Source organism: Gopherus flavomarginatus, chromosome 4 (genome assembly GCF_025201925.1).
Source record: "Gopherus flavomarginatus isolate rGopFla2 chromosome 4, rGopFla2.mat.asm, whole genome shotgun sequence".
In the NCBI taxonomy this organism is placed as follows: Eukaryota; Metazoa; Chordata; order Testudines; family Testudinidae; genus Gopherus; species Gopherus flavomarginatus.
This window is the reverse complement of record NC_066620.1, coordinates 76,964,408-76,986,108: the sequence shown is the minus strand read 5'-3', so window position 1 is coordinate 76,986,108 and position 21,701 is coordinate 76,964,408. Positions and strand designations below refer to the sequence as shown.

At 41.2% G+C, this 21,701-nt stretch overlaps 1 protein-coding gene across 1 annotated transcript in view; it reads left to right on the top strand.

The window, feature by feature from the left end:
• WDR64 (WD repeat domain 64) overlaps positions 1-21,701 on the top strand; it is a 137,690-nt gene that overhangs the window by 74,888 nt on the left and 41,101 nt on the right. The window contains exons 11-15 of the mRNA XM_050951595.1: positions 5,889-6,015; positions 10,817-10,965; positions 15,940-16,063; positions 19,782-19,951; positions 21,390-21,572. Of these exons, the coding sequence (XP_050807552.1) occupies positions 5,889-6,015; positions 10,817-10,965; positions 15,940-16,063; positions 19,782-19,951; positions 21,390-21,572 (753 nt within the window). The remainder of the gene's footprint in view (positions 1-5,888; positions 6,016-10,816; positions 10,966-15,939; positions 16,064-19,781; positions 19,952-21,389; positions 21,573-21,701) is intronic.

Below are 21,701 nucleotides of genomic sequence, written 5' to 3'. Positions count from 1 at the left end.
CATTTCCTTTATATGTGCATTTCCCAAGTAGTCTTCTGTATAAATATTCATGATGTCCAATGTAACCACCACAATTTTAATACACAGCCAGGTTCTGACCCTCCAGTCCCACCCCCATTCTATAATTGTCCAAGAAACCTTGGAATTCCATAAGAATTGGTTTAGGTTTGTTTTTTCTTCAGGCACCAATTAGATTGTTTAGTGAGGAAGGAAATTTCCAACCACCTTCAGGTCCATCACCAGGACAAGAGAATTCCATTCTACCTTCTGATCTTGTAAAACCTTGAATATTTTCAGTCTCAGGATATATTACTGTCTACCTTTATTTTACTATCAAATACACCGGGTTCTAAATTCCAGCCGCCTTTTCTTCTTAGCAATGTTTTCCAAACCAAGAGACCTTCTAAATTTTAAAAATAAAATAAACTCCCTTAATACTTTTATATGTTAAAAATACTCAATAGTTCTTAACTGAATGTATAAGCAGTTAGTTTTTGAAGAAATGCTTACTGTCCCTTGTGAGGCACTTCTTTTTAGATGCTGAGCTTATCACGGGTGAAGACTGTTTCTAACTGAATCAGGGTTCTCTTTAAGTATAGAGCTGCTGCCGACACATTGTACTCAGCAAACACCACATGGTGCCAAAACATTTAAAAACAAACTTTCAAAAGAAGCAAGTAGTACGATATGGTGCTTGGAACGGAGTGTGTTGAGACTCATGGATTCTATATCAGACTCTAACTCCAACATGCTATGTAGCCTTGAGGAAGTCACTTAAATTCTCTGGCCCAGATCCTCAAAGGTACTTAGGCTCATAACTTCTACTGAAATACGTTTCTGAAGTAGGCGTCTCTGTGCTGAAGTTTACCAAGCTGCAAAATGGAAAGAATACCTCCTGTGCTTACCTCACAGAGGTGTTGAGAGGCTTAAATTGTTGTGAAGTACTCAGTTTTAGAGACTGAAGGTGCTCCAGTGCAGAATCTAGGGACATTTTAAACTTGATTGAATAAGTTTTTTTGCAAAAATAGCATTTCCAACAACTGTCTTAAGTCTTCAAAGGGCATCATATTTAGAGAAGGTTTAATATAAGGGGCTAATTCTTCTGAGTCATCCATAATAAATTTGATCCTAACTGCTTTTCCTTATGAAGTTGACAGATGTCATGTTTTTGTTTTATCTAAATGTTCTTCCTGTCAGATTTACTTTCTTGACACTAGGACAGATGAACTAAAGAGCAATTACTTTAGAGCTCAAACTGACTTTAATGAAAGTTTAATCTGCTCTTTCCCTACACATCATAGAAGTTTCTGAATCAATAATATCCTGGGGATGGTGAATTTGAGTTTCACATAAAATAATGGTTTGGGTCACTTCTGAGGTAATACTAGCTACAAGTAATTTCCTCATAATTCATTGGTGAACTCAGTATGTAGCATGTCATTAAAAGCTTTACAAAATTATATCCCTACAGTGAGCAGAAAGAGATCAAGAAAAATGTTTTATCCGTCTAATCTGTTGTAGGTATTTATAGGGTGCCTATCTGTAGTATCTAATAGAATAGTCAAAAAAGCATTTGGAAATGAGCTCAACTCTTATTGTTGTCTTAGATATTTGTGCTTTTAACTCTGTTGGTTTCTTTTTCTCTTGGTGTTTCCATTCCTATCATGAGCTGATGCTTATGGGTGGCTTCCACAAGGCTCATGGCACGGTCCTTTTGCAATAGTCAAGTCAGGGTGCAAACAGTGAGTTTTAGGTCCCTCTTTCCTGTTGTGGAGATAAGATCCCTTAGGGTTGCATGTATATAATGCAAAAATGCCCTTAATCTAGCTACTAAATGCATCTTTGTTTTGAATCCCTCTCGCCCACCCTCCCAGAAATGTGCAGCTCTATTCTGGAGATCCACTGAAGAATCTTAGCTTGAATGGGAGTTCCCAAAAGTTGCATTTTTTTCTCACCATATGTCGCAGAGTGACTGGACCCAACCCCACCTGTGACTGATCAGTTACCTCCAATCTGAGGTTGTGAGGTTAGGGATCAGGTGACAGTCTGACAAAGGGGTCTTATAAAGCCAGCAATAGCTCTGCTGACCTGGAGAGCTGTATAGAAGCTCTGGGGTGCTGGAACTAGGGTGCTGGAAGTGCTGCCACACCCCTTGGCTTGAAGTACTAACAACAAACACATTATTTCCATCATCAGCACCCCCACTATAAAAATTGTTCCAGCACCCTTGCTTGCCTTAGTTCTTGGATTAGGGCAAGGACCCATAGAGGCTAAGAGAGAAGAAAAAGCCTCTGTGAGTTGTAGCCCCGGGGGCAGAGGAAATAATTTTGCCTAAGATTTGGTCCAATCAATAAATTATGCCCTAAGGCAAGGACACGTAAACAGACCATATGGCACAGAATTTGTCCCTTCTGGACTGGTGCAGCAGCCCCATGTTTTACACTATATCTATGCCTGAAGCTACTCATGGCTCTGTTGCAGAAGCTGCAGATAGCTTAACTCTGTATGTTTGTTTCTATAGCTGTGGATGTGGCTGCTCTATTTTTCAAGGTGTCTTACATTATCATGTACATTGATACAAGATTTAAGGAGCCATTTAAGCATGTACTGTATAGCATGAGTATAAAGCATTTTAATATACAAAATAAACATGGACCTGCTGAGGTGCTCCCTTTTGGGGAAAGACTAAATGAAACCTGTCTCAGGCATATTTATTTGGAGAATTTTCATGCTCTTCAGCCAAAGCCTCTGAGTTCCTCAGAAATCATTGATTTAGTCTCAGTATTTCTGTGATGTAGGAAAGTATCATTATCCTCACTTTACAGACCAAGGCGCAGAGATGAAGTGAGTTGCCTAAGGTCACACAGGAAATTTGTGGGAGAGCTGAAAAATGAACCCACTTTTCCCAAGTCCCAGTCCAGAGTTTTAGCCACAAGATCACATTCTTTCTCATGTAATAGATGTAACTGCTCCTAGCAAATTAGGACAATGCTGTGTGTCCCTGTCCTCAGAATGGTTTTGTTTTGCATGCATTACATCACCTTCCTCCTGTGTTTCTTTGTAAATTGTGGGAGTTTTGTGTGAGTGAGCAAGGAAAATAAGACACAGACACTTCTATAACTTGAAACACTTTAAGAGAGTTGAGGAAGGGGCTGCCCAGCACTGACCACAGTGTTGCAAACCCCAGAATAGAGATGGCAGCATGGCTATGGTCTTTCTCTCCCCTATGTACAGACTGGTTAGTGGACGCAGGGCAGCACACCAACAGTATAGATGTAGCAACGGTGAGTATATGCACTCCCCCCTCATGCTTCTAGGGTATTATGCCTGCCCCTGCACTGTGCAGTTATAATGCCCTCAGCACCCCGAGGCAGATAGGGCTGCTCCTTCCTTCCCCACTCCAAGCATGAGGCATAAATTCACCTATTTCAAGGCTAGAATGGACCCATATGATCACCTGACCTCCTGAATAATACAGGACACAAACTTTCACCCAGTGTAGTATTTAAAAATCATGAGTCACACCCCCCCCAATAATATTGGCTTAAAGTTCATGAGGCATGCTGTTTTATTTTTTGTTTGTTTTTTTTTCAAATAAAACAAATCTGAGGTTCTCTTTGTTAGCCTGCTAGAGCCGTTGAGCCTTTAGGGTGCACAGCTTCACATTTTCAAACTTTTCTTTGTAAACGTGAAGGCTAGAAACTTTTTTTAAAATGAAAGTTTTAAATGCAGGCCCTTGACTCTAGCAGACAGGGCTTTAAGAAAGCTGCCAAATACTGAGACACACTCAATAAAATTGTGAGCATCAGCAGAACTACAGTGATTTCATGGTTCTGGCTCGTAGACCAATCTATGTGTGGTAGTGTCCTTAGGCCCAAGAATATGGATTATTTCACTCAATATTCTCTGCATAAATGAACTATTGATCATTGATTGAGAGGGGCCACAACTGAAGACCTTTCAGGTGAGATGTGTTTGTTGTATAAAATAGATGCATTGGACGTAGCTTCAACTATCCAGTTAAAAAAAAAAACTTTGAATAGCTGGAATTTGAAGTGTGTTTTCTGCAGGTGAGGTGCTGTTTCCTTTGCTGACTGGGCTCTGATAATCTGAGCTTTGATGATCTGAATTCCTCTGGTCCCATGGGATTCTGTATAGGGTGGGATATCAAGCAGTCACAGGTATTGTGCATTGCATGTGATATTAAACGACCTCAGAAAGGCATTAGGCAGCATATGGCTCACAACCTACAGCAGGAGCTCCAGGATCCTAATCAGATTTCTATTTTTGGGACAAGCAGAGTCCCCTGGAATTTCTGGGACTCAATAAATGGAAAAGACAAAAAGTAATATTTACTTCTAACTTCCACCTCTGGTGCCAGTGAGATTTTACATATAGAAGGTATTTAACATGAAGGTTTAAAAAAAATCTGTTAACTGCTGAATAATTAGTGTGCTTTTTACTGGTGTATTAAAAGGACTGATAATTACAGAGTATTTCATTCAAAAATCCTAAATCTCTAGTCACACTACAGAACCATCCCAACTTTCCAGTGAAAAGATAAGGGTTAACGCATCTAGACACATCACCCTGCCATGAATCAAAGGTCAAAGCTGGGTAGCCAGTACAATCTAATGGTGCATTTTAATTACTCCAAGTAACTTGCACATACATGAAACAATCAGTTAGGCTGTTGAATGAGACTAGACGTAAAAGTGCCTAAAGTTGCTAGTGATGGTAGAATAATTTTTAGTGGTATAATATGTCTATTTTATTGGGAAATCCATTGTGCTAAAATGTGGAATTATGGTATAAAGTGGTAGGACTGACAGCAGTGTGTCTGTGTGTCTGTGTCTGTGTGTGAACAGCAGAGGGCTGGCTGGTCATGATTAGGATCTCTGGGGGCTACTGCAGTGAGGGATGTGCAGGGGGGCAGGATGTATTTAAGTGCCCTGACTTCATTCATTTTTGTTCATTCTTTTTGTGTTAGATTCATTTATGGAAATAAATATTACTGACTGTAGTTAAAGTACTCTATACTTGGTGGCCAGGTTCTCCAGTGACAGACAATGTTGAAAATACTGTCATCTAGTATCCATTTGTTTTTTATCATACGAGAAGTGTAAAGTAGGGTAAAGGCCAAGGAATCTTGTTGAGGCAGCAGACTAAGACTCGGGAGTAGGACACATTGAGAATTTTCGTCAAAAAACACATATTAATTGAAACTGAAACTGTTCATGAAACCAGCTCAGTTCTGATGAATCTCCCAACTCAATTTTCCCCACCAAAAAAAATCAATATTTTTAGTTTCAAGACTTTCAAACAAAAAAAAACTGGTTTCCCAGTTCAAAATCACTTTGTTTCAAAATGTACACTAATTAGACTAAAACATTAATAAAAAAGAGGTCAGCATCACAAGACACTTCAAAAGTACCAAAATGAAACATTTAGATTGATTCAAACTGAAACAAAAAACATTGGGTTTTTTGGTTCATGAAAATTTTTGAGATTTCAATTTTTTGTACCAAATTGCACCAGAAAAGTTTGAACTCAAACATTTTTTGTGGGATGGGAAAGCTATTTCCCATCCAGAGCTTATCATGAGATTAAGATCCTAGTTCTGTCACAGACTGGTTCTGAGACATTGGGCAATTCCATCTCTGTGCTCAATTTACCCTCTACAAAATGGGATACCACTACTTTCTTTGTCTATCTTGTCTATTTAGATTGTAAGTTCTTCAGGACAGGAACTGTTTACTACGTGTTTGTGCATTACCTAATTCAGTGGGGCCCTGACCTTTGTTAGGGCTGCTAATTGCTACAGCAATACAAATTGTTAATAGTTGGAAACATAATAGTGACACACCATGCATCTTTTTTTCCTCCAGGTTTTTAGAGTGTGGGATATACAGACCCTTTCGCTGCTGCAGGTCTTCCACGATAGTCAGGGGAAGGCTGGAGAAATGCAGATCTATGCCATGATATTTGACAATAACCATGGCACGCTTATTACAGGTATGTAGACGTAATTAGTGAATGAGGAACACATTCCCCCTCATTTTAATTTTTGATATTCCATATTATGAAACATGCCTGCAGAAGATGACGACAGCATGGCCTGGCAGTGGAGAAAGTTAGATACAGGGGATGTGCAGAAATCTAGGACATGACAGCAATTTTCCACACTTGGCTAATGAGACATTTACAGATGAAGGCTATTTGGCATCCCTCCATTTGATGTGGTGAAGGAGGTTTCATTTTATATATAAAATCTGGTGTTAATTTGGAATATGTATGAGAGGCTTAAGGTGACAGTCACAGAAGATAATCTCTCTCAAGCTAAGTTTCCCAAATTTTTGAAAAGTGGAAAATGAAACCAGTTGCACCCACTTTCAGCCCTGCCATCTGTTTATTTAAATCCCTTGAAAGGGATCTCTCCCCCTGTCACTGTTCTTCAGAGAATGTTACAACCAGTCAGTTCCCAAGACACTCGAGTTTAGAGTGTCTTTTCCTCCAGGCTTCTGGATTAAGAGCTCTGTGGGCAGGATCCTGTCAGTCTGGGTGCCAGGAAAAGTGTATTCTTGCATGAGAACAAGAGTGTCTCCCATGGCCTACACGCTTCCTTTTAAAGGCTCCTGGCTGACACAATGTGGTCCAGCTGCCAGCCCCTCCCTCCTGGCCTGGCAGTTCGAACACACTCTTTGTTATGTGACAGGTTCTCTTCCCACATTCCAGGGAAGCTCCCTGCTTTTGCTGAGGGAAGGATGTGAACAACTTATCTTAGAAGCAAGGAGGAATGGAAGGCTGCCCATTTCAACATGTTAAACATATTCATAAGTTATCTGGAAAAAGTGATACACAGTGAGGTGGCCAAGTTTGCAGATGATACAAAAATTACTCAAGATAGTTAAATCCTAAGCAGACTGCGAAGAGTTACGAAGGGATCTCACAAAACTGGGTGACTGGGCAACAAAATGGCAGATGAAATTCAGTGTTCGTAAATGCAAAGTAATGCACATTGGAAAACATAATCCCAGTTATGCTTACAAAATGATTGGGTCTAAATTAGCAGTTGCAACTCAAGAAAGACATCTTCGATTCATTGTAGATAGTTCTCTGAAAACATCCACTCAATGTGCAGCAGTAGTCAAAAATGTTAACAATGTTAGGAACTGTAAGGTAAGGGATAGATAATATGGTAAATATCATAATGCCACTATATAAATGTATGCTAAACCCATACTTTGAGCATTGTGTGCAGTTCTGATGGCCCATCTCAAAAAGATATGTTAGAAATGGAGAAGGGCAACAAAAATAATTAAGGGTATGGAACAAGTTCTAGATGAGAGAGATTAAAAAGAGTGGCAGTGTTCTGATTAGAAGAGAGACGGCTAAGGGGGAGGATATGACAGAGGTCTATAAAATCATGATTGGTGTGGAGAAAGTGAATAGGGAAGTATTACTTACCCCTTCTCATAAAACAAGAACCTGGGGTCACCCAATGAAATTAATAGGCAGCAGGTTTAAAACAAAAGTATTTCTTCACAAAATGCACAGTCAATCTGTGGAACTTGATTTCAAGGGGTGTTGTGAAGGCCAAAACTATAACTGGATTAAAAAAAGAACTAGATAATTTCATGGAGGATAGGTCCATCAATGGCTATTAGCCAAGATGGTCAGGGATGCAACCCCATGCTCTGGGTGTCTTTAGCCTGTGACTGCCAAATGCTGGGTCTAGATGACAGGGGATGGATCACTTGATTGCCCTGGTCTATTCCTTCTCTTTGAAGCATCTGGCATTGGCCACTGTCAGAAGATAGGATACTGGTCTGACCCACTGTGGCCATTCTTATGTTCTTATTTAAATACTTGGTTCATTATATCTTGAAGTTTGTTCTGACTGAAAAAAGGCATGTTCTTATCTCCTGTCTGCTAACATGGTAACTAAGACAAGGTAAAATCCCAGTGAGGACATGTCAATTTTAACATGTAGTTTTAACACTTTAGCAGGTTCAAGTAAACCCTAGATTCCTGTATAATCTTTACCTCAACCTGCTAACATGTAAAAACTACAAACTGCCATTTCTTCACTAAGATTTTACCTTGCCTTAGTTAACATGAGGTAGGAACATACACTTTTTTTTTTCTGTTAGAAAAGACAAAGCCCTGGTGGTGACAGTTTCTCACTAACTCTATATATCTGAAAATTTTGGTTGTGTTTTGTTTTGTTTTTTTAAAGAAGACAATTGTATTAGAAACAGAACAGTGACCATGGAATCAACACTATTTTCTGGGCACTCCACTGTCTCTTGGAGAGAAGAAACTTATTTCATATTTCTGCAACTTTGAAGTGACAGAGGACAGTGGAGATTCCGACAGTAATCTTAGTGCTTCTGCAGAGCTGGAAATTCATTGCTTATATCTTCTGGACATATTCTGAACATGTTAGCTCAGGACCCGACAGAATGTTTGCCTCCCATTTTGCACCCAAACAACAATATTCTTAATCCACTATTGATCACTGTAATGGAGACCTATTTTCAGTTTTGTATATAGAAGAAAATAAATAGTTATGTCCCTTTGTTAAAAGGCTTCAACTGAGTGATAACAAAATTTGGACTTTAATAAAGATGCCCAAATTCAGTTCTGTTATATGAATATAATTCTAGAGTAATTCCAATGAAATCACTGGGAGTTACACAGTATAAATCATAGATGAGTGGCATTTGGCTCAGTGTCTTCCTCCCAGCATGCACCCCATGTAGCTGAGTTGGGTGCAGGTATGTGAGGATTCCTCCCTTTCCCAGGCTGTGGAGTGTTATCTGGCCTGATCTGTGGTTGCTACTCAAGTCTCAGCATTAGCAATAGTTTGAATGCTGTGGCTGAGGTGAAAGTAGGCATATTGGCCCCAGGGAAGAACCTCAATTTGCTGCAGCCCAGTGTTCCATGTGTTGTTTTTTTCTGTAAACTTCTACCAAAAGAAGTGTTGTTCATATGGGGGGGGGGGAGGGAGAGAGAAGACTTAGTTTTCATCTTAAACTTGTGCAGAATTTGAGATGTAGAAAATTATTAAATGTCCATCTAGTCTATTGATTCCCATATTTTACATATATTTGGATCTCATAGTACTTGTCACTTGCACAAGGTTGCATAGTTAATTGGTGGCAGAATTAGGGAATAGAACCTCAAACTACTGACTCTAAACCCAGAGTTTTGACCACAAGACCATGTTGCCAAATTAAACACCTGTTGTGAAAGGGCTGACCCCATTTAGAGTGCACAGACTCTTCCTGCAGTTTGGCTTAGCTAGTAAATCAAACAATGACTCAGTAACATAAAGTGCAGCTGAGCTTCCTCCTAGGTTTGGCTATTTGTAGGGTTTCCCTCCAAAAGGGAGGATACCACCACTTGTATCTCAACATTTGAGATAACTGGACCCACCTACCAGCCTGATTTGTCAATTACCTTGAACCTTCTTGAAGGGGGCTTACCACAGGTGCCTAGGGTGATTCAGCAGAAGAACCCTACATTCCTGTAAAGGATGTTAGTCTGCCTGACCTTTCTGTTTAGTCTGGCATTTGGTTGAGTTTCTTAAAGTTTGTGTCATCTTATTCTAAAGGCCAGTGAAACAGTTCTATGTGAAAAGGGTCATGTAAAGTTTTAAATCCTATGGGATTAGCAGATACGTAGCTGGATATTTCCTCATCTGAGGATTTAGTGTGAAATGAATTGTCTCAGCTCAGTCTCCCCAAACTGTTCTACAATCCAAACAAGGATGATTATGACTAGACACTAGGCCCTGCTAGCGATTCTGTAAAAGATAAAATGAATTCCTCCTCACTGCCAGAGAGGGCAAGAGATCCACGTTCTGCCTAGGAGAACTAATCCTCACTGCCATCTACCTGACATGTATTTACATAGAAGCTTCAGATTTTAATCCTCCGATGTCCATACATGGTTACAGATACAGATGTTTATGGATGAGTCCTGTTCTCTATCATGCTCCATTTGCATATTTTGACAGAATCACAGTGGTGCTTTCTCCAATTTGTTCCATATGTCTGGAATCATACCCTGCGCCTTGCAGACACCTTCTCCTACACATCCGCTGCTGAACTTAAGTCTTGTACCAGTTCAATTGTGTTGCAACAAATAAAATGGGAACTTTTTATTGTTGTGTACGCTGCACAAATAGGCGTGTGAGCTTATGCAGTTGAAAATTTTGACCATTATTCAACCTTCTCTCATATCGCTAGGCCATGGTTCATTTTGACTGTAAATGTTCTGATCAAGGAGATGTAGGTTTTATTTGTCTGCAAAGTGCCATGTGCACCTACAGTGCTGCATAAACCAAGGTATTGAAAAGACAGCGTAGCTTACAGATAGATTTGCTTTGTTCAATAGGAAGTGACTTCTGGGATTGCTTTACTCAGTGAGATTGCTATCAGTCAGGATGACATTTATTTGTTCCTTCCTACGCTGGCCCACTCTGGAACCGTAAATCCCCTAGTTCCTATTGATCTTGGGGCTAGGGTTGCCTCTTCCATAAAAATTAGATAGTTGATTGTCTAAGGCAGCCAAATATGATAAATATTCCTATTTAGTGATTGTTTATTGTGGTTGGGAGAGGTGACTATTTTCTACTTTTTTTCAGACAGCAGAAATTCTCTAGAACTGGCCGGAAGAGTCTCTTTATATTCTTTTGCTGAATTCAAATAAAACACAATGGTTTATATAGAGTTGATCCATTTCCTCGAATGGCAGTTTGCACAGTCACATAAATGTTATTTATTAGTACCTCTATTGCCATGTACAGGGTCATCAGTCATTGATATTTATCCTCTAACCCGGATGATACAAGACACCAAACAGGTTCCACAAACGCATGAAAGAAACATCAATGTACTGGCTTACAACAGGGCTTTTCACCAAGTTCTCACTATCTGTGCTGAATCTATTGTGAAGGTGAGCATAAACTTGCACCCTTTAAACTGGTAGGAAAAAAAGAATGTTGCAGTTGCTTTTATCACAGATAAATTGTTGAGCAATTAGGCAAGAGTTAACCGTGTTTGTTATGCAAGCCATCATCTTTGTAGCTATTTTTATGCTGTAACTCTCTAGGGACGTGGTAATCCATGATAAATAAGTCATTTAACATCACAGCAGCATTATTTCGATCAGGTGACCCTTTCAGCTGAACTGCAGAATCAATGTGATTAGTCCCCTATTTCACATTAGGCACCAGAAGGATGGGTGGGGAGGAGGAGGAGGATATAGTCTTGATGCGGAACTCCTTTCCCTTCACTTGGGTTTTGTTCCACACTACAGCTACAGAAGGCCGGCTTTAACAAGTGTGGGGCCCGATTTGTACTCACCCAGCTGCGCTCCAGGTCTTCGGCGACACTTCGGCAGCGGGTCCTTCACTCACTCCGGGTCTTCCATGGCACTCAAGGGCCTGCTACCAAAATGCCGCTGAAGACCCCCAGAGTGCTACCAGGTGAGTAAAAATTAAAAAGGTGCTGGCGTGGGGCCCAATTCGGGGGAATTGGGCGAATTGGCCTAAAGCTGGCCCTGACTACAGGAATGGATCTTTGTATATAAATTGAATTCAGCCTATGAAACAGTGATCATTGGTTATTAAGTGGCTACAAAAAGCTATTTAATAGCTGTGATTGATATAAGAATGCTCTGGATGAGCAATTTAAGCATGTATACATAGTCCTCGATTCAGGAGCACATCCCTATTCAGGACACCACTTATGCATTTGTTTAAAGGTAAGCATGTGGTCATGGCCTATTGCAGCTCAAGGACTTTCTGAATTGGGACTTAAACCATGAAAAATTACTTTGGAAACTATGTAGAATCTGGAAAAACTGCAACACTAGAAGAAGATTCTGTATCAAAGGTTAAGCATTCTTCCCGTTTGCTCTATCCAAGGGTAACAGGCTGACTTGCCCTGAAGGATAGAAGGCCTGGGGCCAGCCAACTCTGCTTACTAAGGAGCCACCCCTGAGAGGACTCAGCTGATTGCCATTGCCCAGTAAAGAGCAGTGGGAGGCTGAAGTGAAAGTAGGAGCTCAGAAAGCTGTGGTAGAAACTGAGGAAAGGCTCCTGCAGGGAAGACCCTGACATGAGGGGAGCTGCCCCAGATAGGATAACTGGGAGTAGCTTGCTAAAGCAGGAATAAGACCTTGACACCGGGGGAATTAGGAAGGCAGACCCTGAAAGTTGAGCTCTACCTGGGTAAAGCCTAGGAGTGGTGATTGAACAGGAATCCGCTTCTGAGAAGGCGGGCTGGGGATTCCCTATGTAAGGGGAGAAAGACATTGAATTGTAGCATTGGGGTCTTGTGGGCCAAACTGTCAAAGGACTAAATAAATTGGACCCCAGGAGGGGAATGTTTTAAATTTAGCTTTGGACTATCAGGGTGCAGTTGCTGAGGGCCCTGAGGAGGTGGAGGAAACAGGGCAGGGTGCAGCAGAGTGACCTCTGTCCACAAGACGGCGGTCCGGAGGCAGCTGCCCTGTTACAACCAGCTACAAGACTTAACTGCCACCTTCCTATTATCCTTTCCCTACTCTCTTCTCTGAACCTTCTTCGATGTGGCTGATAGGCCTGGATCCAGCTTGCTGGCTTTGTCTGCCATACCCATACCCTCTCCTCTTTCAGATCACTTGTGTTGTAGCCACGTTGGTCCCAGGATATGAGACAGACAAGGTGGGTGAGGTAATATCTTTTATTGGACTGACTTCTGCTGGTGAAAGAGACAAGCTCTGTGGAGCTCAAAAGCTTGTCTCTTTCACCAACAGAAGTTGGTCCAATTACAACAACTAATTTTTAATTTTTTTTTATTGGACCAGTTATTGTAGAGCCTATAGACTTTATCTAGTCCTTCCCTTAGAAAAAGTTTTAACAAACTAGACAAATATAAAAAACAGGGTCTCTCTTTTTTAAATTCATCCCCCTTCTTCAATCTGAGTTGCCTGTTTTGAATGTGAGCTTTTGGGCAGGGACCTTGGGTAAAATGTTTAAAAGTACCTACGTCTCAGTGCCATTTTCAAAAGTGATTTAGGCACTTAGAATCCTATGTCCTATTGACTTTCAATGAGGTTTAGAATCTTATGTAACTTAGGACCACACATTAGAATGTATTCATCTGCCTAAAAAATGCAGATAGGCAGCTAGTGGGATTTTCAAAGCACCTAGATACCAAGCTCCTATTGATTTCAGTGGGACTTAGGCACCTAAATACCTTTTTAAAATCTGGTTCTTAGGCACTTTTGAACATTGTCTTAAAGTCTTTAGAAAACTGGCTAATTCTCAAGTGCTGAGTATCTAGGAGCTGGCTTATTTCTTGAAAAGGGAGACACTTTCCCTGGAGTGAACCCCCAACATGCCCTTCCTCAATCTATTACCAACATGATCAGTTCCCCCTACTGCCAGTTTCCATCTCTATCTTCAGGCCAAGGAACCAAAAGTGGGTATACAAGCCACATGTGAAAGTCAGGAAGCCAACCAGGAAGACTCACTGTGGACTTGCCAGCAGTGGAAGAGCAATAGGGAGGCAATACTCCTGGAGCTAAGAGGCACATAGAATAGAAGGACATTGACCTTCCTGGAGAAGCCTTATAGAATTTAATAAATAGCCTTTCTGTGGGTGTTATAAGCCATTCTGTAGACTTCAATAGCGAATTTTATCCTTCCTCTAAAATTGCATAGAATGTCTCAGAAAAAACCTATAAAATGGATCACATCCTCTTCTATTCTACAGGCTTTAGCATTAATTTAACTACATCAGAATCCAATTCTGAATTGGATTGAATAGTGTCACAATAGCCCTGAATAATGGGAAATTGGTTTCTCTTTCCCATCATCTCTATTTGTTGTAGAGGCATAAAAAAGGGACTAATTTTGTCAATAAATGCAATGATTTAAATATGAACCAACTAAAACTACTTGCTATAAAAATGTCAGAAAAACTACAGGCAAAATTGGCCATTAATTTTAGGTGCCCTGCAGCTGACTCCTACATCCTGATGATCAGAGGTACTGAGCACCCACAGTTCTTGTTGACTTCAGATGGAGTTATGGGTGGAGCTGAGCAAAATTTTTCAGACCAACAGTTTATTTGCTGAAACATGGCATTTCAGGCTATGTGAAACTATGTGCAAATTTGACCTACTTTCAGTCAAGACAAATTTTTTCAAGGCTTAGCCTCAGGAAACTTGTGTGTCCATGTTCCTGTCCTCTTCTAACACTTAGCCCGTGGTTAGGACACTTTTCTGAATGTGGAAGACCCAAGTTTGAATCCCCACACTGCTTCAGGACTTGATCTCCTAGTTGAGTATTTCAACCATCAGGCTCTAGACTAGTCTAGGGTGGGTTAGTCTCAACCTCTCCTGTTTAAGCTATTCCACTTTGTATAAATACTTAAATATTCATTGGGGAAAGGACTTGAATTCTGAAAAACTCTGAACATTTTCAGAATCAAAGCAAATATTTTTTCTATTTTTTTTTGTTTGTTTGTTTGTTTGTTTGTTTGTTTGCCAGAATGAAAAATCAATTGTTAACCTAGGTCTAGGTATGGATGTTCAACATTACTGAAAATTGGGCCCAACTGGGGCACCCAAATTTAGTGGCCACTTCTGAAAGGCAAGTTATACTCTGAGAAATGAGGCTATTTGCGTCACAGTCACACCCAGAGGCCTTGCTCAGGATTAGGACCTCATGCTAGTTGCTGTACAAACACATAGTAAGGGAGAGTCCTTGTCCTGAAAGGCTTATGTACTATCATATAGCATTATTGCTTCACTTGAAGATCAAATCCTTAAAAGACACATGTTGGAGTATCCAACATAATTGATTCATCCCTTCTTTGTAGCCAGGGCCGGATTTAAGGTCAGGCGATACAAGTGACCATCTGGGGTGCAGAGCTTGGAGGGCGCCGGGATCAGCCTAGGGTGCTGTTTTTGTAGTTAGTGACAAAAAGGAAAATAGAATGTTTGAAGTAAAATGTTTCAGGCATTTTGTATGTGGATTCATTTTTTACTGAGTTCCTAAAATTTTCATGAAAAATTCCAGACTTTCTGAGAACTACATTTTCCTCAAACCTCTTAGAATGTTGTCAGCCATGCCCTTGTGGAGATATAAGAGGTGATGTGTTGCCAGTCAGTCAGTGAGATATAAGAACAAACTAAAGTGACAGCCAAGCTGTGATATTGTGAACCTTGTTTTATTGTGTAATTGTGAAAATGTGTTGGTGTTTTAAGACTTGAAGAGTGTAAGTAGAGACAAATAAAGGACATATTTAATGAGATGCCAGAGATATATGTTGAACTCCTATCTACGCAACAATATAAAAGTTTCTATAAGAGTAGAGGAAACAAAATTTTATTTGCTTACATATGGCATGAATAAATACAGATTTAAGGATCCTAATGTGCAAATTTATAGTCTTGTATGACTGAGATAAATCATGCATGCAAATCGTGCATCAAAGTCATGAAATGGACTACAAAGTAAGGTATTCAAAAGTTTAACAAATGGAGGGGGGCACCAAAGACGATCCTTGCATGAGGCACCATTTGGTCAAGGGCTGGCCCTGTTTGTAGCTAGCTTTCCTTGTTTTCTGTATAGTAAAAACTCATTATAGTTAACCATTTTTATCTCTAACTTAAAAAGAATCTATTTCATGTGACTAGTGAAAATAGGCTATCCTTGCTAGAATGGCTTCCTTAGGGTGCCAAAGATTTTTTGAGTTGTAGAGAGTAATTGTGAATATTGTGCTGTTGAGTCTGCTATACTATCGGGAAGCATATTTTTATGGGATATACAAGAGTCATCTATTCAGCATGTTAATCTTTTGGCAGCCAACTTATAACACATGGTGTGGGGATTTTTGTAGGATGGACTGCAAATAATTTTAATTTTGTTTCTAGGTCTGGGAGCTAGAATCTGGGCACCAAATCTACCAGATTGAAGATGCCCATGGGCCTAATATTGAATTGACCTGTGCAGCAATTGATAAAAATGGGTTTCACCTTGCTACAGGAGCCTGTGATGGTAAACAGTTTAATTATCACTACTATTCTGTTATCTCTCTTTAGAATGAGATACTATATTGTGACCAAGGCTGTGAGAACAGTTTGCTTGGAACCCACCTGAAACCATGTTGGATTGGGGTCCAATTTCAAAAAGCTTCTGCAAAACTGGACTGGTGCTGTTTTGTATGGCCCTGACCCCAACCACCCTTTTATATGAAATGCCTCAATGAACAGCAATAAAATTGAGACATAGCATAACTTTTTAAAGAAATACCACAAACTAAGCTTCCCCTTGCAATTTGACTTAACTGCGTAGTACATCCTACCTCTGGAGCTCGCATACACATCCTTGGGCTAGCTGTGATCGAGCTAGTGTATTAAAAATTGAGTATAGCCACAGCGGCACAAAAGGTGAAACAGGCTATCTTCCCCAAGTATATGCATAGTGTATTGGACAGGATGGTACGTGAGGCAGCTAGCCTCTCCTGCCATTGGCACTGCCGCAGTGCCGATCGATTTTTAGCATGCTGGTTTGACCCGAGCTAGTCCAAGTATGTCTCCTCAAGCTGGAATTTACACCTTCAGCTCAAAGTGTGGACGTGCCTCTTGTGTACCAGGGTATGTATACAGGGATGGTTCTATGGTTTTTGCTGCCCTAAGCACGGCAGTCAGGCGGCTTTCGGCGGCATGCCTGCAGGCAGTTTGCTGGTCATGCAGATTCGGTGGCATGCCTGCGGGAGGTCCACCATGCCACACCTTCAGCATCCCCGCTGCCGAATTGCCGCCGAAGCCGCGGGACCAGCGGACCTCCCACAGGCATGCCGCCGAAGGTGGCCTGACGGCCCCCCTTGCAAGGACCGGCAGGCTGCCCCCCGCAGCTTGCCGCCCCAGGCACGCACGTGGTGCCCTGGTGCCTGGATCAATCCCTGTGTATATACCCCGCCTCCAGTCAGAGAGGGGAGACGTTAGTAAGCGTCCCTGCAGGACAAAAAAAATACCTGCCTGGCCTGAAAGGAGTATGAAAGCTGTCAAGCCTGAAAGGAGAATTACAGCTGGATCTAATTTGGGAATCAGGCCTTTGAAAGGCAATGTTAGGCTTTATGAGAAATGGCCTTTGGCTCTGTCTGCCTGGCTTCTAGTCCAAGAAGATCTTTCCCTCAGGGCTTAGGAGCTAGACCTGAATGGCATGAAGGATGAGAGACTGTAGTAATCTGCACTAGACTCCAGGGATTGTTGCTCCATGATGTAATACTTCTCTGGGGAGTCTGGAATAAGCACCCTGTGAATAGCTAAGAGTGTCATGTCTTGCTGCATAAAGCCTGTAGCAGTCTGGAACCAGTCAGCCCTGGTCTACGTTATCTAGAATGAACAGTATTCAAATAAGGATTACATTGAAACAGACACCTGAAGAAAATTCATCATACATGCAGTATGGCAGTTACTGCGGTGTTTGAAACCTTGATATCTTCTTGGACTTCCCTGATTTTTATGTGCTTGAATTCTCAATGTTAACACTGTTTTGATGACAGGTTTTTGCTTTCAATTTCCCTTGCTGCTCTTATTGTAAGAAAAGGGAGAAAAGATGAAACTGAGGTGCCCTTTACTCAGGAGGACTAAATTAGTTCAACAGGCCATCTTTCACTCAGCTGTCCATAACATTCTCAACCCTGTGACTCAGGAAGGCTGCATTAAAACATGGCAGCACTGATGCTGGAACAATTTGTATAAAGGGAGCGCTGAGAGCCATTGAACCAAACTGTAAACCCTGTATAGGATGGAAACCACTTCAAACCAGAGGGTGCTGCAGCACCTCCCGCACCTCTAGTTCCAGCACCTATGCATGGCAGCATGTGTGCACACTCCAAATTTAAATGTTCACCACTTCAAAAATACTGAACGGCCCCACTTCAAGCGGGATGTGCGTTTCACGCCTCAAAGAAAGCTCTAAAAAGGCCATAGTTTGAGTTTCTATTTTAAGTGTTATTGATAAGCAAGAACAAAGCTTATGATAGGAACATGTGGGCTAAGTGCATTTTTTCCATCTTGTATCATTCAAAAATAGCAAAACCAATTTCGCTCAAACTTTCAAAAAAAATTGAATTATTGTGGGCTAAGCCCAAGCATGAATATCTTCAGCCCAGAAAGCATTTTAATGAGAAAACTGAGCAACTAGAGTAAAGTAGTTAAATTGAAATGGGAGAACTCAGTTTTATAGGATTTGCTGACTCTGAACATGATACATAGTTAGTGTATTTTCCAATATGCAACACGTCATGTAATGTATGGCATGTTTGTTTGAGATTGTATGGCAAGGACTCTCCATTTATTTACCAGACCTGCACTGAATTCTTCAGTAAACTTTAATGATTGATTAATCAATTAGCATGGCTGCATAATTCTGAAACTTCAGGGTTTATTGAAATGTTAAGAAATGCAGCACCAAGTAAATTTTGGGATACTCCAGAAATATACAGGGTGCCTCATGAAGAAGACATGGCCTCTGCCACAAAGCATGCAGACCAGATTAATTCCACTTGAGCATACTGCCCTTTATTTGCATCATTTAGCTGAGATACTTTGCCCACAGGTCTTAAGGGCTACTCAGAAATGGAAAGCTGTTGTCAAGTCAGTAGCTCCACATGACAAGGGTGGATCCCAGTTGGTAGATGCTCCTTCAGCCTCTCTTTTCCACCCCCTCATTTTGAGAGAAGGTCTGGTAGTGAGCCACGTCACTCTCAACCTTGTCACTCTCTCAGATCGGAAGATCTCTGCCTTGCTGGCTGCCTTTCTGCCCTTTTGTGGACTTGGCACAAAAGCAGGAAGTACAAAACAGGCATGGAGAAGGACAGAATGGTGGTCTATTGGCAATGTCAATGTCTGATAACCCCATATAACTGTACTCATTGAGGGAGAGGTGAGAGACTAGAAAATCTATTCCATTGTTCTCCCATTTAGGCAAAAATGCTTTTGCATGCCCACAGTCAAGGAAGGAGGCAACATTGCTTGGCAATCAAACTTAATACTCACTGACATCAGTAGGTTTTGGATGAGGCCCTAAGTGTGCATCACTGCAAATGTGTGTTTTCCTGAAATCACTTAAGTTTATTGCTCAAAAAGCACAGGGTTAAATTTACATTATTTGAAGTGTGACTAGACACTGTAGGCAGACTGCTGTGCTGCACCGGGGATGTTTCTGAAAAATATCTGGTGGCTGATGCTTTTACAAAGGCCTTAGTGCCGGTCAGGGGCCCATTGTACAAACAGAAGTAAATAAAGTCCCTGGCGTAAAGAGCTTACATTTGACTTTTAAATAACTCCACCAACACATGTGAGAAATTGAAGGAAGGGATTTTTGAGCCCCAAGATGAGTTATCTCTAGCAGGGAAGATTTTAGCAGTATCTAGAAAGGAAGAGGGTCCATCTGAGGCAGGGAAATCACACCAATATTCCTTGTAATTGCGTGATTGAATATTTGTAAGGGATCCCTACATACATACTTCCTGCCAAGTCCTCACAACAGATAGACTAATTCACAAATACCATGTGTCCCAACTACATGCTTCTGTGAAACAGTATTAAAATACCAAACATCAGACCTGTAGAAATGGGAAATGTGATGCAGCTGATTTTTCTTTCTTTTTGCTATTTGGGACTTGTCAGGTTTCTGAGTTGAAAATACATGTTTTGTGTTTAACACTTTTTTCTCCTTGTGTTTCTTGTCCTCGCTTCTTGTTCAGGAACATTGAAAATCTGGGATTTTGGAAGTGGGCAGGAAATTAAAGTTTTGCCTGTGGCAAATGACAGCAATGATGAGCAGTGGCTGCTGCAGCTAGTTTATCTGAAGGCTAGTGAGAGTCGGCATGTGATCCTTGCTTTGGAGCACAGTGGGAAGATCAAAATCATTCAGGTTTTTGATATCTACCTAAGATGTATTTCATTTGTAGCTGCTAACTTAAACAGGCAACTTTCATAGATCAGTAGGCCAACACTATGCAACTGTCATTGTAAAGTCATTTTTCAGCATTTCACCAAAAGTAACTCTTTAATATTTAAAATGTCAGTGTGTTCCGTGTTTCATGGCTAGATGTTCAGCCTTCTGCTCACCTCTTTCCATGAACCCACTACACTGAAGCTATTAATATTTTTCTCATAGCAGTTAGGCTTTGGTGGAAAGTAAAATTTCCTATCCCTCAGTCATTTTGCTCACTGAATAAGAGCCAGAGCCTGCCCTTAATCTGCCGGATGTGCATAACTTTACTCATTGAAATAAGTGGCAATAGTCCAGTGAGTAAAGTTATTCACACATGCAAGTGCTAGGAGGATCAGGTCCCAAGACTAAAGAACTATTTCCCTTCCCCTCTCCTTCAGAAGTGAAAATCAGAGGCCCATGCACTCCTCTTTGATTACATGATATGAGGGAACAGCGTGATCTGAATCCTGCATAGAAAGGTTGCAAAGGCATATGAAAAAGAGCCTCTCACTCTGTGGTTCCATCCTTCCTCTTGAGTTGCTGCAGTGCAGCTCTCTAGCCCCATTAGCAATCAGCTTAAATCGCTTACAGACTAACAAGAAAAGAGCTAGAAGCAGATCTGAGGCTACTTTTGTTCTTGCATATTTCTATTTATAGTGATACCCTTTGCCCAGCACCTACACAGGAGAGAGTACTACACACTAGGTAGTTGGTGAGACAGACCTTGGTCCAATAAAAGACATTACCTCACCCAACTTGTCTCTCTCTCTCTGTGTTCATAATTTGACACAGTCATAGCCCACTCTGCCACAAAGCACTCATACAGTGAAGTTACATAATCATAATCCCAATACATACAACAATAGGATTGCATACACAACATAAACCCCAGCCCCAAACCCGTTACCTTGAGGCTCCAAGCAGAGCCAGATACACTACCCCACACAGCCCCGCCCCTCAGAGCGCTGCACACGCGGCAGCAGGGCTCCAGGGGAGGGAAGAAGATGGGGGAGGGACTGGCAGCTTGGTGCACTCGGCCCGGTGCTCCAGCCCAGGACTGCGGACCCCATGGCTTGCCACGCTGGGCAGGATTTTTAATGGCACGCGGAGTCCCAGCAGACAGCCACGTGCCATTAAAAATTGGCTTGCATGCTGTCTTTGGCACAGCCGTAGATTGCCGACTCCTGCTTTAAAGTGTGGCTCTGGGTCATTTAGCATGCAAGCTGCTTAACCCTTTCTGGCCATATGTCATACTTTGTATAAGATACATTGCAATTATACAACAGCAGTATCAACAATGGTTTGCATGGTCATATTTTAATCAGATAACGTCACATGTATTTTTGTCTTTTGTTTAAATGGATCATTTTACTAGGGCAATGAAGGTGAACCTCATCTGACTGTTACATGGGAGCTCCCTGAGACTGTGTTACTTATTCTGCAAGAGAATCCAGTCATGTCTCTATGGCTGAAACCCAATGCCAGGAAAACAAATGGATTTTTTCCAGATGTTCAGCTGTTGTCTGACGCAGGTCCTAAGAGAAATGATGAAACCCAAGTGAGAACACTTCTTAAATTTCTGCATTGTTTACCTAAGATCAGCTAGTGAGTAAGAGATTTAGATGCAGTATGAGAGGCAAAATGATCCCAACCTTTCACTGCATTGAAATCCAGAAATATTTTATTT